This window comes from Pyrgilauda ruficollis, unplaced genomic scaffold (genome assembly GCF_017590135.1).
Source record: "Pyrgilauda ruficollis isolate IOZ18807 unplaced genomic scaffold, ASM1759013v1 scaffold19, whole genome shotgun sequence".
NCBI lineage: Eukaryota > Metazoa > Chordata > Aves > Passeriformes > Passeridae > Pyrgilauda > Pyrgilauda ruficollis.
The window spans coordinates 10,185,812-10,202,075 of NW_024518095.1; the positions used below are offsets into that span (position 1 = coordinate 10,185,812).

A 16,264-nucleotide genomic window follows, 5' to 3' on the forward strand; every position below is an offset into this window, starting at 1 on the left:
TCTGTGTATAGAACTGTTTCAAGGACAATGATTTTATTTTGAGGTTTTTTTTTAAGACTTAGAAATTTTTTCAAGCCATGTCAAAATGTACATAAAGTATTTTTAATGTTCTTGTTGAATCAGAGTTATAACAACAGGTTGATCTCTAGATTAAACCCAGCCTTTTGTGTTTGGGAAAGGTTTTGTGAATAAAGAACTACTCTGTCAGAGAGGTAGAAATATGTTAAGTCTCCCTAACTCTTAAGCAAAACAGAATGATGGTTAGGATATTATAATCATTTATTTGTGGAGATCCAAGTATATGTATCTCATTGGTGTGTTTGTGGCTTTCCGCATTGCAGTGTTCAACTTTGTACCTCTTGTGCTAGAAGTTAGATTAAGTTTTGTGTAGTACAGATCTGTGAAAAAAAACCCCTCTAGCCCATTTCATTTCAATAGCCTGTCTCCTAGCCATGCGTGTTCAACTTTGTACCTCTTGTGCTAGAAGTTAGATTAAGTTTTGTATAGTACAGATCTGTGAAAGAAAAACCCCTCTAGCCGATTTCATTTCAATATCCTGTCTCCTAGCCATGAGTGGATATAGATTACCATAGCATAGAAAATTACTGTCTGGTTCCTCAAAGTGGAGGCAATATACCTTTTTAAACCTACCAAAGAATGTAGAGAAAATGCAATATTTAGTTCTTGATGCAAGTATATGGGAATTTTGTGTCTGTTTTCTTACTGCCAACCTTCTTGTATGTTCGTGTATCTAAGCCTGTTGCCATGGCTTCCAGTCATGCATCTTGTTCATTCATTCTTCCGTGCTCACGCTGTGAGGAGAGCTGGGCATCTTGTGCCTATGTGTTGTAGGGCTTTTCTGCAATAAGGGAAAAGGAGGGAGATAATTGCCCTAACTGACCTTTCTGAAACATGATGAAAAGACTTAAGTTGCTTCAAAGAAATGCATTTTTTCTTAAGTATTCAATGCCTTGCATTTGTCATTATTTGTGTATTTGTTACGAAATTATCAGTGATTGTGCTTAAAATAACCGAAGCCAACATCTTGTCATGTATTTTTTCAATATTTTTATTTAATTGTAGTATAAAATACAACCTGAAATTAAAAAAAAAGAAAAATATTACTTTTCTTTATGACTTCTACTCTGAAATCATCTGTAATTGAGGTAATGAACACATTGAAAAATGACTAAAATTTTCAAAGCTGTCTTATGTGTTTATGTTGACAATTTTTTATTGTTGCTCTCCCAATGTTTTTATGCAGTAGGTGAATATACAGAGGACATTGCTGAATTTGCAAATAGCTGGGCTGTGCAAGCCTCAGATGATACAGTTTGTGTCCCTACTGCCTCAGATTTTTCCAGTCCTTGCTCAGCCAATGCAGAATCCACTGAGGTAAATTAATTATATTTTATGTATATACATAGATACATGCATATGTATACATGTATTTTCTTAATCTTCACTGCCTACTGATGGCACAAGAATCTAACAATGCGCACGATGTTGAAAAAGCCTTAAATGCATTGAGACTTTGGGAAAGATTCAGATCGGGGCTGTTGCTAGGGAGTGCCTGAAGTTCTTCATACGTTTAGCTTAAAAGTACAAAGGCTCAGATTGGATGTGCCAAGTGGCACCAGGCTGCTGGCAGAGCTCTTCATTACTGCATTAAACTTGGGTTCAGTTTCCAGTTCTGGCATCTTGCACCTCATTATTTTAGTGATTGTGAAATACTGCAGAAATAGTTGAAGGTCAGCTACTGTATTGACACAAAATGCTTTTCTTAGTCATTTCACACTTTTTCACCCCAGGTGGTTTAGGACCAGCATGCAGTCAAGCAGACCTAGGCACAGAGGAAAAATTTTAGGAAGAATAATGAAAGAGATATAAATAGTAAATTGAGACAGCACCATGCTCAAATTTTAATGGCTCATAAAGGTTATAAAGGGTTATAATGGGTTATAAAGGACCTTAGCTTAGGGAAACAAAGCTAAAGAGAATGATGCCTGTTCAGAAAGTATTGGCTAACTTCCAGTTACTGATTCTCCTTAATGCACAGGACATATTCTTCAAGTGCCAAATATTCCTACAGTTTCCTTTTCTCAGCTGTCATGAAAGTATAGATCCGTATTCTTATATTTCAAGCTGTATGAATGATCTTTGCAGGTAAGCACTGGAATTCTTGTGTATTTAATCTTGACACATGAAATGAATGCTCAGTCTTTTGTGTGGGACCAGAATGAAAGAACACTGAGGGAAGTTGGGAAGAACCGAGTCCAAAGTGAAAGAGATGGGGTTTCTCATGGTTGATTTGTGTGGGAACAAAGGGCACAGAACCAGCCTGACAAGGGATATTTTGATTGCTAAGGGCTTACACAGATTCAAGGAAACACTACACAAGTAAGTGTAAGGTAAATTCATGGAGAATCACTCATGAGAAAAGATGAGTTGCGAATCACAAAAAACCCATGAAACTTTTATCTGGAGGCCCAGAAACAGAACTATGTGGAGATGATAGTAGGAAGAATTAACAATACTGGAGGAGCTGAGCCATTTGTCAGACACAGCTGGACTGGGTTTTATGAGTAACCACTATCATTCAAATTAGTAGAATTTTTACAAAATGGTGCCATTTACTTAAATTCAGAGCTGCCAAAAGAAATTGAACTCATTTGCTTTGATGGGAGTCACACCCCCTCAGCTGCTGACATGGTAGGCAACCTGGTACCCTAATTAATTCTAGTCATTCAAGTTAAAATTGCACTCTGGTAATTGAAGAGATAATTGGGCAATGTACCTCTTTCTTTTTGGTAAGGTTTTCAAATGAAGAAATAGGAGGATTTTTTCCAGAGTATATAATTCTCAGAGTATCACCAGTTTAATCAAAAGCACACAGAAATGATCACAAGACTAAACATAAGGATCCCTCAGTATAATCCATTACAACTTGTTAGTTCAATTTTTGATGAATGTTTAGTTTTCTGATTTTCCACAGAGTCAAGACAGAAGAATTTGTGATTGTAGGCAAACACTGGTGTTGCTCAGAAAAGAGATGAGCTGCCTCTCTATGGTCTCTGGGTAACTCAGGAATTTACTGTGGCTTTTGAAGAATAATGAAAGCCTTTTTTTTTTCAAGTAGGATACTGAATCAGTGCTGTGGTGTTAAGGAGGGTTGGATTTTTTGTGAACAATCTGATGCGTGTTGATGTGAATTTTGTGAATGTTAAAAACCTTGAAGTTTCTATGTCTCAGAAGTTCATTAATTTAGGCTTATTTTGTTTGTAAAAGAGACCTCTCTTTTTGCGGCTTAGTGTCAGTTTATGAAGGTTTTTTGTGTGGCCATAGTATAGTCCAAGTATTCTTTCTATTAAGACCCATTTAATTGGATTAGATCAGGAGTGTTAGAGAGACTCTGATGACTGTTACAAAGAGCGTAGTGGTGTTTGATTTGATAATAGATGTGTTGAAAGCAGAACACAAACACAATACAGCATATTCTTAAGACGATTAATTTTGGAAGCATGATCCTGTGTGCTAAGGGGCAGACTCAGTTGATCTGTCATAAGCATGCTTATAATAGAAATGTCATGTTATGACTAGTTTATTTTGGCATCAAATCTTCCACAGCAAATGTGAGTTGTTCGACTCTCACAGTAACAAAAGTTTGGTGGTATTTCACTGTATGTGACTTACATCTGAATAAAATTTGAACTTGCCTAAATATTAATGAATGTCTTTTTACTTGATTCTGGTAAAAATGTGCTGTACAGCTTCTTCTGTATAGACTAAGGCAGAAATCTTGTCTTTGCCCAAGACTGTGCTGCCCTGAGCCTGTCCACAGTATTCAGTAGATAATATTTCTGGCTCTGAGAACTTCAGCACAAGGTCAGGAGTCCACTAATAGGGTTCTTCTCATTTAAGTTCAAGGCAATTGGAGACTCAAAGTTCTCACTTGAACCAGAATGTCTTTTATAAGTGTAGGTCAGAGTTTCTACATCATGCGGGAGGGAGAAGCCTGAGATGGGGATCTTGAGACTGTTGAGTTGTTCATTGTCTTCAAGAAAAGGTCCTGTTTCTCTTTCACTTCAAGCAGCTCTTTTAAAAAATAATAGATTTGTGGTTTTATTAATTGTTGTAATATTAAAATGAAATACCTTTTAGTGAGATCAAATTATAAAACTGCAGTGGCGTATTCAGTATAGCTCACTCCTTTTTATATTTTCCCTGTGTGCCTTTATGACCGAGTAGTGCCAGGTGTGTGTGAAATATCCTGTGCCATGTCACATGGCAGAAATTTTTAGATGGGATTTTTGTTCCTTGATTATTCTCTTATTTTATCATTTCAGAGTGGATGATGATGAAACATACTGCAGGGCAGTGACAGAGTACGCTAGAGCATGTTCTCACGCTGGGTCCCCGGTGCGGGACTGGAGGGATGACTTTCCTGCCTGTAGTAAGACTCTTCAATAAAGCATCAACCTTTGAAATATCCCATGCATTCAGTTCAAATATTCCTTCTTGACAACATTTTTCCTTGTAGAACTCAAACCTGATACTCAAGCTGATCAGCCAGTTTCACTCTTGCTGGCAAACAACAAAGTCAATGACTTGCTTGAGGAATATTTTAATTCCATTTTGCTATGATTTAGATCCATACAAAATTCATGTTTCTGTGGATTTCTTGAAACATCATGTATGCTGATCATATTCTAGGACAAAGAGCAAACATCTGTGGAGATTTGCTGTTGCTCTTTGTCCCAGAAGACCTCTCAGCCTCTACTGGCCCTATAACAGAATTAACATAGTTATTCAGCTCCTTCTTGTTATCACTACCACCCATCAATTGCAGCCCATTCTCATGCACAAGGCTTAGAACTAGCTGAGATATGAAAACATTCACAGAATGTCACAGAAGCTATAACTTATTTTGGAGAGATGATATAAGGATTTGCTAAAGAAAAACTTAAATATTGACAAGATCTTCACTATAGTTCATCAGTTAAAACTCTTCATTTTACTTTATCTGATTACCTATCTATACCAGAAGAGCTGCACAATGTTTATTTGACAAAAAAAAAAAGGATTTTCTAGCATGGAAAGAGAAATTGCACTAATGTTCAGTATACCATGGGGTTTTTTTTAGCTGAGAAGTGTGAAGACACCTTTGTTCACCGTGACTGTATCAGTTGTTGTCCACCTACTTGCACATTTGAAAAGGATTGTCTTGGCAGCAATCTGCATTGTTTAGATGGCTGTTACTGTCCAGATGGTAAATATTGTCAATGTTATTTCAAAAAATATCTGTAAAGCTAGCATCCAACATCATAATGATGTCTAAATAGATTGTGGTTAAAGTTAATGCCTGAAAAATATGAATATTGTAAATTCTGCCCTAGATGTTGTTATTGTCACTGTGATCCTGCCCTTTATTGTGTGATAAACATTTATCTAGAATACAAAGGTGTCTCAGCATGCAATATCAGTTAACATCTGGAGATGTTACTAGTGCTTCCTACAATAGGATATTGCACAGATTTAGTCTACTTTATTTGAATTATTCAAAAATCTATAGAAATTTTGCTTAAACAGAATGTGCCATGCTCTGTACAAGAAACCAAAGTTTCTGAGACCCGTATGGGATAAAAATTATTGACTGGACTATGAACCATCCTAGTTCTAGACAGACTAAAGATAGTGAGATTTCAGGATATTTTCATTTTTGAGTTTGTACAGTTTTACGTGCTTAAGGCAGACATTTTTCATAGAACAATGATTCAGAGTGACAAATTACTAGGGAGCTGAGCTCTGAGCTCTCTGCACTCACTGGGCAAATGTTTTTGCTGGTCCTTGTTTAAGACTGATAACATCACCTCCTGGGAGATTAGAATGTTTGAGTCAGATGGGGGAAGAGCAGTGATCTGGGGCTGGTTAATTTGTTTTATATATCATTAATTAACTTCTTTCCCAACAGGTCTCATTATGGAAAATGGAACTTGTATCTCTTTGTCGAATTGTCCTTGTATTTATCATGGAACTGCTTTCCCTGTAGGCTCAAAAATTGAACAAGAATGTAGCAACTGGTATGTGAAAGCCTGTGTGTTTCAATCTCTCAAGGACTACTGTCCATAGTTAGTTTAACATAGTCACACTTAAATTTTAAATAATTGTTACTGTTTATGTTTTATAGTTTGAGGCCTGTGTATCGCTATAATATACAGGCTATTCTGTGTGAAATCAAGGCATATTAATTAACTCAGTACTACTTCCTTTGCTAACAATCTGAACACTATTACTCTGTTTTGTGTTTGTATTATTTTAGTATTTGTGTTGGTGGCATTTGGAACTGCACTGATCATGATTGTCCAGGTATTTGTATTTCCTTACTCTTTTCTCACTTCATAACAAAAAATGCTAAACTTTTCTGAAGACAACAGAACCATATATGATCCAAGGCTTTTGGCTGCCTGTTTAGGAAGAAAGATTAAGCAGGTGGATATTGACAGTAGCTGTGGGCCAGCTGGAATGATGCTGTTATTTGCCTGATCATACTCATCCTGCCTTTTCCCACGTGCTTGCCCTACCTCTGTGCTACATCCACCTCTTGTTTTCTATCTCTTTAGAAGGCTTAGTGTTATTTGCCACAGATGGTGTTTTTTTATTGCCTGTGCAGTACCTAGGCCAGGTGTAAGGATCTCCTCACTTTCAGGTGCAACTTTATTGTAAGTAATAAGAAAACCATCATTCTGATACTGTGGGCTGCATTTTCTCTCTTGTAATAGCAGTTCGTGTTTGAATAATCATCCTTATCTTTAAAGATAGCATGTCTCTGTAATGAGTTACACAGAGGAACATGCAGCAGGCAGGTGACGAAACTCCCTTGATCTGTACCTCAGACAAGATTATATTATGAAGCTTGTGAGAGAGATTTTTTTTTCACAGAGTAAGGAGCCCTCTTTGAGTGAGGTAATAAGGCTTAACAGTTGCTAAGCAAGGCTTGACAGTGTGGAATTCCCACTGAGAAGCACTCTCTGTGTCTTGCCTGTGTTGTGTGTTCACGTGAGGGGTTTATTACAACTACTTTGGCCTGGTCCTAGGGACAGAGTTGCTGTTAGTAGTGGGAGCAGGTTAGATGTGCTCCAACAGAGCACCTCCTCCAGCCAAAATGGATCTAGTTTGTGTGCTCTGATGCCATCCCATGGTGTGAATGAAAGTGTGGTACGTGGGGACAAGTTGGAGACTTGCTTCAGCAGTGCATTCCTGATTTGAACTGGAAAAACCCCCAAAAATATGATGACCTGCATTCCCTTCATACCTGTGGTAACAAGCAGTTCCATAATACCTAGAAAGATGGAGAAAGAGTCTTGTCCTCCTTCATACTGAGTTGTGGGGAAAATGACAATAAGATTCTAGGATAGTTCTGAACTGTAATAAAGAGAAAAGTCTTTTGTATTTTAGTCATAGGCATCTCACCTAGTTAGAACCAAAAGATGCTGCACATGCATGTGTTCTTTAGGACATGCTATCTGTTGGAAATAGATGTTTCTAGCATAATTTGTTTCTAAATGCCATTATTGTTGTATTAAAGTTGGTCTGGGTTATATACCTAGAAATCAGGAGAAAGTTTATCTTTTTTTTCCTCTCTTACATGATTTGCAGAATAATGATACATTCTTATGTGAATGAACATTCTTTATATTTTTTCTCTCAAGCTGAGTGCTCCATCACAGGCAGCTCTCATTTCACGACATTTGATGGACGCCATTTTACCTTTCTTGGGATTTGCCAGTACATTTTGGTAAAAGGCACCGGAAAAAACAAGTTCACAATCACTTTACAAAAATCACCCTGTGGACAGGTAAGCCACTTTTTTTTAAATGTTGGAACAATCAGGTCCATCCATATTTCATGCAATCTTCTATAAGTTCTACTGTAAGCTACTTGGTAACATTAAATAGAAAACATAAACTGAAAGCATCTTACAGCTTTTTTTTGGTTATTGTTTGTGTTGCTACATGTTATATTGCCCTTTGTAAAAGCTATTGAAACTTTAGAGGGATCAAGTTTAAAGAGTTACTCATTTATGCACGTTAAAGTTGTATAAACAATTTTAGTTATGGTATCAACAGATGTCAGGCTTTGGAAAAGCTGCTGTTGGCAGAAAACTGTAGTTTTAATACATCAATATTTAGGCAAGAATATTTTTTTTGCAGTTTTAGGTTTTATTTGGCATATTTAATTTGGAACAATGCCTTTTAGAAAACCATCTATGAGACTAGGCACCACACATGCTTGTTTGAAAATATTTTGGCAGACATTCAACAACAGGCTTTAGGAATCAAGGTGCTTATAAAGAGTACTTACCTGTGAGTAAGGATTTAATGATGCTGTTAGGCTCTCAGGAGAAAGGGCTTGAGGCTGTGACTCACAGCTGACCATGTGCTGAGGACCGGGATGTCTGAACACCTCAGCAAGGAACAATGCCCTACTCTGGGACTGTCTCTCATGTCCTTCTTTCAAAAGCTTGACTATGAGCTGCTGCCTCTCTGCCTTTCTTGTAAGCACCTACTTCTCCTGCTTAGGTGTTGAGACAGCTGTTTCTGTATTTCAGGTGGCCTCAAGCATGAAATTATTGGTTAGTTAGCCACTGAAAAGTAAGGTTGCCACTGGTAATAACCCTTTGTAGAACTCTAGATACCTTGAAAAGTTTCTGGTTGAAAACAGAGGGGTCCCTGGGGAGCATAAGATGCTTGGTTTCAGCTAATTCTGTGTTGGCTTTTGTCCTGTATTTAGGTTCGTAAATTCTGCCTGGATTGCACACTAAAATGGTTTGTGTGACATGGTTTATAGGTCACAATTTTTCAGTAGTCAGATATTTATAACTTAATGTAATATAATACTGGAGAATTTTTGTAATTTTATGTAATTTATGTAATTTTTGTCTGTAGTCAGAGATCATCACTACATTTTATGTGTGCCAAAGTTTCTGTCTCCTGCATTGCTGCATTTGTGCTCTGCTTGCAGCAGCTTGATGTGGATTGTGTCAGACTCTTGCTCTATCAATGGTTAACCCATCAATGAGCAGTAGCCAGGGTGGTCGTGCAAATATGGAATTTTTAACCCAGTATCAGTACCTGGGGACCTCTATCCACTTTCTATAATACTTCCATAATAGCTGAAATGCATTCTCCTAGCATATGAAGATTATGCATAAGCAATGTTATATGATGTTGTACATACAATTTTGAGTGCCTTGTTTAATACTTTGAGCGATAGTTTACAACTGATTTACCTGATGACAGTTCTGATATTTCCTTTCTATATGCTTTTTTCCCCCCCATTTGTTTGGTTCTGTTTTCTGTGGTAATATTAATGTCATTGCCTGTTTCTGATGGTGAAATTTGTTTCTCCTTAGAACTTTGACCATGCCTGCATTGAGTCTATAACACTGGTTCTTGAGGATGATGTGAGGAAACAAGTAACTCTCACAAGATATGGTCAAATCCAAACTGTCCCTAACCAAGTTTTTAACCTCAACGGTAAGAAGTGCATGAAGAAGAATATTACCAGAGTTCACATTCTGTCTCTTATAAGCTCCAAAACTTTTTAATAGTATCAGTCTATGAAAAAGGAATTTCTTTAAACATAACTTATAAAAGCATACAATCACTTGCTTCTTAGAACATTAGTAATAATTATAGAAATTTACTTTTATCGTCTGCAAACCCGTTCTTCATTATGCCCTCATTTCTTTGCATTTCTTATCTTACAGAGTACCTAGAAATTCCACTCATTTTGTTTGTGTTTAGGGGGAGAGAGGTAAGAAAAAGAAAGGAGGTGAAGAGACCTTGATGCTAAGGTCTAGCTTGTTTAAAGCTTTTTAGACTAAATAGAATGAAAAAGAATCCATGTGCTCTGTGGGATTTATATTGATTTCACTGTTGACTTATGTTGTGATTTCAGACAGGTTACTTAATGGTTTTGGAAAGGATAGTAAAATAAACTAGCCTTAAAAGCATGTTATAAAATTAAGCTCTGAAAGTAGAAATGATATTGCTAAATTTTGAAATTTACTGTGACCAGTTACTGAAATTTTAGTCTCTTTCTAAAAGAGTAAAGTGAGAATAAAATTCTTACCCAGCCTTCAGCAAAACAGATTTTAGGGAGTTCTGGTGATTGCAGTTATGTCTTTTTTTCATTGAATTTGTCTAGTCACAGCACTGCTTTGGGCATTCACATTTTCCTATGGCAATGAGCTTCATAGCTCAGTTATGCTCTATGTTGACAGTTCTGCTTCATAATTTGATTGGTAACTTCATTTTATTTTTTTTAATTAGTCCCTACTCACTTTCTTGTCTCTTTCCACAGTCTGCAACAAATATAATCTATGAAAAGTATTTTGGTGTCACATTCTTGATAATTGTGTGTATCTAGTAAGTCTGATCCCCTAAGGACATCTTTAAGGATTTTATTTTCCTCTCTTGGTTTATGCATCTGAGTCTGTGTGTGTGTGTATGTGTAGAGGCTGCTTATGAAGGTAGATCTACTTTAGGCCTTCAGCTGCAAGTAGCCCAACAATGTGTAGCAAATGCATGCTGTGACTGTGAAATTTCCATTTCCTCACATAATAGATTTGCTGGGAAGGAAAGCTGGGAGTTTGATAGGGGCTCAGTTCACATGCAGTCCAAGCAAGGAGCTATACTAATGTCATGTCAATAGTGGTACGAGAGAACCTGCAATCCAAAAATTCAATACACTTTACAGTCATCTGTTACTCTTGTAATATCAGTGCAGACTAAGAAACGAGAGGTTTCTTGTCTTGCCTTCTCATTGCCAGAGGCTTGCAGTTGCCAGCCTTTCCTCTAAAATTAAAAAAAACAAAAACAAAAACAAAACAAAACAAAGAGAGGTGCAAGCATGGTTTCTAGATAACTCACAGGTACAGAAAGGTGTGAGATTTTTTTAATGTCAACAGTAGCTGGAATTCCCAATTTGTGTTGTTACTGGAAATAAGCTCAGGTGGAGAATGGGTGAGGATATTTGACTGATGGCAAGGTTGTGCATAGTTTTTCATTTTATGCCTGAGTTTTCAAAATTTTTTTTTGCTTAATGGGTAAATCAGTACAACCTGGAAGTTGGGTTTCAGTGACTTTGTTTTTCTTCTTCTTTTGCTATGTTCAGGGGCTATTGAAATTCAGAATATATCTTCTTTCTTTGTTCAACTGAAAACTAGTTTTGGTTTGAAGATTCTGTTTGCTAAAGATGGAGAGAGGATCTATGTTCAAGTTGATGTCAGATGGAAGAGAAGAACATTAGGACTATGTGGAACTTACAATGGAAATTTAAGAGATGATTTTCTGTAAGTTTCAAGTTGTGCATTTATATTGTGTTTAATAACAAATGAAAAGTTTTGTTGAACATAATCATCTGATTATTTAATTTCATTAACATGCTCAAATTTTATTAAAATAACCAATATAAAATGTCTTAATTAAAATGGCAGTCACTTTTTTAAAGATGAAAGTCAAAAATTTAGGCATTCTAAGATGTTTTGCTAAGTAATTATAGAAAGATACCACATTATTTGCAGAAGGTACTGGATGATGATATTATTTGAAAGCACTTTTCCCTTTCTTGTTGCTCCCTTATCTTCAGAGCAAATATATGAGCACTGAGAAAAAAGAGTAGGTGATAATCTTACATCATTCTCACATGGCTGACACTTACTACTGCTTGATTTTCCTCCCCACATCAAGTTTTAATGTAAAAAAAATGTAATTCTGAAACAGGAATATTTTAATTAGAAGGGCACAGTTTCCTTACTTTTAAACCTTATTTCCACCAAAGTTCCTCAAGCTATAATGTTACAAAACCTGTCTGCACAGCAGACTTGGAATGTAGGAACATTTTCCCAGGAATAAAATATTGAGGAAAAAGTTTCACATGCTCTCTCTTCTTTTATACCTCAGAGATGGAAATTCTTTTGGCACATTGACTGTTCAATGTGACTATGCATCTAAGCCTTTTTAACAAACTCGTATCCTCACCCATGTACACCCCAAGGTCAGCAGGATGCTTGCAGTGTTAATATTTTCCTTTTCAGATCTCCAGCAGGGATGATAGAAGGGACCCCACAACTTCATGCCAATGCATGGAAGGTTTCCTCAGCTTGCTCCATGCCTATCAATATTCCTGTGGTTGATCCCTGCAATGTGAATCAGCAAAATGGTATATTTTCACACGGGAGTCTGAACTTACCTGTATCTTATTATTATGGGACAGTTTTTCTTTTCTCTGTGAAAAAGTTGCACATACATGTATTTCAGCTTCAGGTTTAGATATGCATTTTTTTGTTTTTTGGCATTGGCAAAGACCATTTTCCCATACATTTTGTATGTAAAATGAAGTAAGTACTTTATAAATAAAAGATAGTCATTCAGTGCTGGGTGTACTGGCTATGAGCACTAAATTCTGCTGTCTACTATACATGCAGATTTTTAGATACCTATGGTCCTGTAAATTCTGCCAGTTGAGAGGCAGGATTGATGCATGATTGTTAAAGAAAATACAGGAGACAGTGTTGAGATCAAAAGTCCTGTCTCTGGCTTTTCCATGCTTATTGCATTAAAAATTTCTTTATCCTCCATCTGTGTTCTCTGACAAAACTGATGCAGACAAACTGAGAGCCTTGAATTTGTTTAAATTCCTGGGCAAAGATTTAGTTTTGGCTGGTTGGCATGCCTATGGTTTGTTTTGAACTTTCACAGTCTCCTTTTTGCATTGCTGTTCCTTTCAATTAGAGAAGACAATGGGTAGACCATAGCTGCCAATTCTGACAGAATGTAGTCTAATATTTTTAATATTTCAGACATCAGATCTCACTAGGGATGTGGGATTTATCCATATTTAAAGCCTGTTGAAGCAAGGCTAGAATAACAATAAATCTCTAACAATGTGGGGAATTCTAGGAGTTTTTATACCCTCCTTGTCAGTCTTCTCAAGACATCCAGATCTCTCAGCCAGATCAGCTCAGAGCCTTCCTGCCTCACCCTCAGTTCTGTGCTAGCTCAGTGAAAGTGGAGTTTGGCATAAATGTGGGCTACTTAGAGCAGGATGGTGGACTGCATGACTTTCTGTGGATCCTTTCCAGCACAAATGTCACTGTGATCCTCTAATAATCACTGTGAAAAAGCAGTGGAGAGTGAAGTGATCCACACCATGCTACAAGCATAGGCATATTTTCCAGGTCTGAGATGATATTGATCTGATTAAACTAAAAAAAAAAACCAAAAAACCCAATACCAAATTAAAAAAAAAAAACAAAAAAACAAAAAACCCAAACCAAAATAAATAAACAAACAAACAAAAAAAACCCCAAAAAAACAAGATTGTTTGGTTACTTATTTTGTCAGGTTAATTTTCAACTGAGTTAAGTTCAGTCCTTGAATATGCTTTACTGAGAGAGTCCAAAAAATGTGAAATTCTTCTGTCAATGTGTGTACGTGGAAATGAACATGGAGGTTAAAGGAGAGGTGCATTCTTTTAGCAGCAAAAGTGGCTTAAATATAATTTACATCACAGAGTTCCTTAGCTATTCCACCACTTGTGGTGATAGTCTGCTTCATTGTCTGGAGGGCTGGAGGAGGGTTTGCTGCTGCTAGGAGGTGTGTAGCCAGTTTGGGATTTGCATGCCCTCAAGCTCTGCTTTGTAATACTTCCTGAGACCTCATGCCAGGAAGTACATGGCCATTGTTGATGTTAAAGCTAAATGAATGTCAAGTAGGAAAACCATATTCCAAGCTTTGGGGGACTCTAACTATTCTTTTGAAATACATTATTTTGGCATTTAAATTTTCTGTGCTATTAAGAGGAAGGCATAACTGTTTTAGTATGATTATTTTTATCTTAAGTGGAGTTTGCTGTTGAGGGAGTTGCTTGTAATATCAATTTTAAACTGTAGAATTTTACAGAAAGACATTGTATGCAAGTGTTTATATTGCACACCTGGCTGTGTTTGATTTTAATACTCCGTGCTATTCATTTGACTAACTGTTATATTAAAATGGACCTGGCTAAAACACTGTCACCTTCTCTTAGCTGGGTATGCATCTCACTGTGATATCATCAACCAAGACGTGTTTGCTCCCTGCCACGCCTACATCAGTCCAGGGCTGTACTACCAGCTCTGCCGCTTCGACGCGTGCAAATGCGGAAGCAGCTGCCTGTGCAATGCTTTGGCCCACTATGCTCATGTCTGTGGCAAGCACGGCGTCGTCATTGACTTCAGATCTCATGTTTCTTACTGTGGTGAGTAACATTTCCATAATGGAATATCTTTCAGAAATGTGTAAAACTCTGCAAATTTCAATCACTCCACAATACAGGGGTTGGCTTCTTTTATCTGAAAACCTAGAATTGTGCCATGGTGTAATGGTTTACTAGGGGAGAAGTAAGCATGTGAGCTGGGACCCCTGAGCTGCCTCATTGGGAGTGTCTGCCCTTTTTCTTGGTCACAGAGAGAAATGAAATTCTTTCTTTGAAGCCCTAAGTCATATGTAAGATCCTATTAGGATAAAGTAGTCAGGGAGTGGCAGGAGTGGAGCCATTCCCTAAGGGAAGGCGAGCTGGGCTGGCAGGGTCTCCCTAGATTGGGCAGGGCAGGGTGTGTGATACAGTAATGATTTAAAACAAAGCATTTCACAGAATCTTAGAGCATTGTGAGTTGGAAGGGACCCACAAGGGTTATTGAAGTCCAACTGCTGTATTTCTGTTTCTAAGCCATATAGCAATGCCTCAGCCTTAGCTAGACCATTCACCTCTTGGAAGCCTGAATTACTAGATAGATGTCCAATCTTATATATAGAAAGAACAGAAAGCTACTGTTTACAAAACAGATTATTCCAGTCAAAGAATTATTTTAACAAAAACCCACCTTAATCGAAATATTTTTAACTTTAGAAATTGGTAAAACAGCATGTTTCTCTCATGCTTTTCAGCTAAACCAGTGCAACAAGAGACCACTTTGCTTTGATTTTTTTCAACTTCCATGATACACTACTTTGTTTTCTATTTTTCACATTTTAAGAATATGTTGTTCTCCCTTCTTTCTCCCTCTCTATCCTCCAGCTGTGATGTGTCACAGTGGTATGCTTTATCATCAGTGCTCTTCTTTTTGTAAACATTCCTGTGCTTCACTTTCTATGGCAAATATCTGTGCTGATGACTGTGCAGAAGGATGTAATTGTCCTGATGGGAAGTATTTTGAAGAGTCGATCAACTTTTGTGTATCAATGTAAGTAATAAAAAAATAGAATATATGTATGGGCACATTTTCCCCTTTCCAGCAAGATTTAAAGTAGCTTTTCTGCTATTTCCCCCAAGATGTAGACTGCCTAGAGAAGTTAACAAACAATGTATGAAGATTTAATATTCTGTCTTACTAATCAATAGTGAGGCCTCATCTGTTACTGTGTGCACATACATGTGCTTCACTTTAGAGCAGATGTGTCAAACTGCTTTAGAGAAGGGTAGTAAAACTTTTTAAATTCATGGGATAGCATTTTCATGTGAAAACCTTGTTTTAGCACTTGAAAAAAAAGCAAGAAGAAATCTATAAAGCAACAATCCATAAAGTAGGGGATAGTATGGGAAGAGTGGCTAGAAGTGTCTTTTTTCTGTGTCACAATGCAAACTTTTTCAGTTAAATGGGAGAAAATGGTCAGTGAGAGGAAACAATTTATGTACATTGAATACCCAAAATTTTACAGCTTACCACCATGGGTAGTTACAGAATTATTTCTGTTCATTACAACATATATTTTGGAAAGATCAGTGAAGTTCATACTGTAGGGATAAAGACTGTTTTAAACTATTCAGGAGTGTGAACTAACTTCTTATTCACATATTTTTTCATGGTTTCTAGGTAATTTTGTTGCTACTTCTAACCTCTCTGGCTCTTATCACAGAGTTAATGGATTTTGCTATGATAATGATTTTAACAACCTCATGTTTTTATCAATACTTTGAATGGGAACTGCATGTTTTCATTCTACTCCCATAACTGAGAAGAAAAAGTCTTTTCTATTAGAATAATGCACAGAAACAGCAAAAAAAGTACAGAGACCGAGGAAAATCCTGGCTTTGTTGAAGATGATAAGAGTTTTGCCACTGACTTCAGTACAATCTGTCATCTTTAAGTTTTTGTCTTTCAAAGAATATTGTACATATAAAGATTGAATTAATGAATTAAGTTAATGTCATGATGAGA

At 36.9% G+C, this 16,264-nt stretch overlaps 1 protein-coding gene across 1 annotated transcript in view; it reads left to right on the plus strand.

Moving 5' to 3' along the window:
• OTOGL (otogelin like) overlaps positions 1-16,264 on the plus strand; it is a 90,262-nt gene that overhangs the window by 12,712 nt on the left and 61,286 nt on the right. Inside the window, exons 9-20 of the mRNA XM_041465509.1 lie at positions 1,268-1,395; positions 2,060-2,166; positions 4,347-4,453; positions 5,144-5,269; positions 5,972-6,080; positions 6,320-6,366; positions 7,710-7,855; positions 9,413-9,536; positions 11,179-11,356; positions 12,101-12,225; positions 14,095-14,304; positions 15,124-15,289. Coding sequence (XP_041321443.1) covers positions 1,268-1,395; positions 2,060-2,166; positions 4,347-4,453; positions 5,144-5,269; positions 5,972-6,080; positions 6,320-6,366; positions 7,710-7,855; positions 9,413-9,536; positions 11,179-11,356; positions 12,101-12,225; positions 14,095-14,304; positions 15,124-15,289 — 1,573 coding nt within the window. The remainder of the gene's footprint in view (positions 1-1,267; positions 1,396-2,059; positions 2,167-4,346; positions 4,454-5,143; positions 5,270-5,971; positions 6,081-6,319; positions 6,367-7,709; positions 7,856-9,412; positions 9,537-11,178; positions 11,357-12,100; positions 12,226-14,094; positions 14,305-15,123; positions 15,290-16,264) is intronic.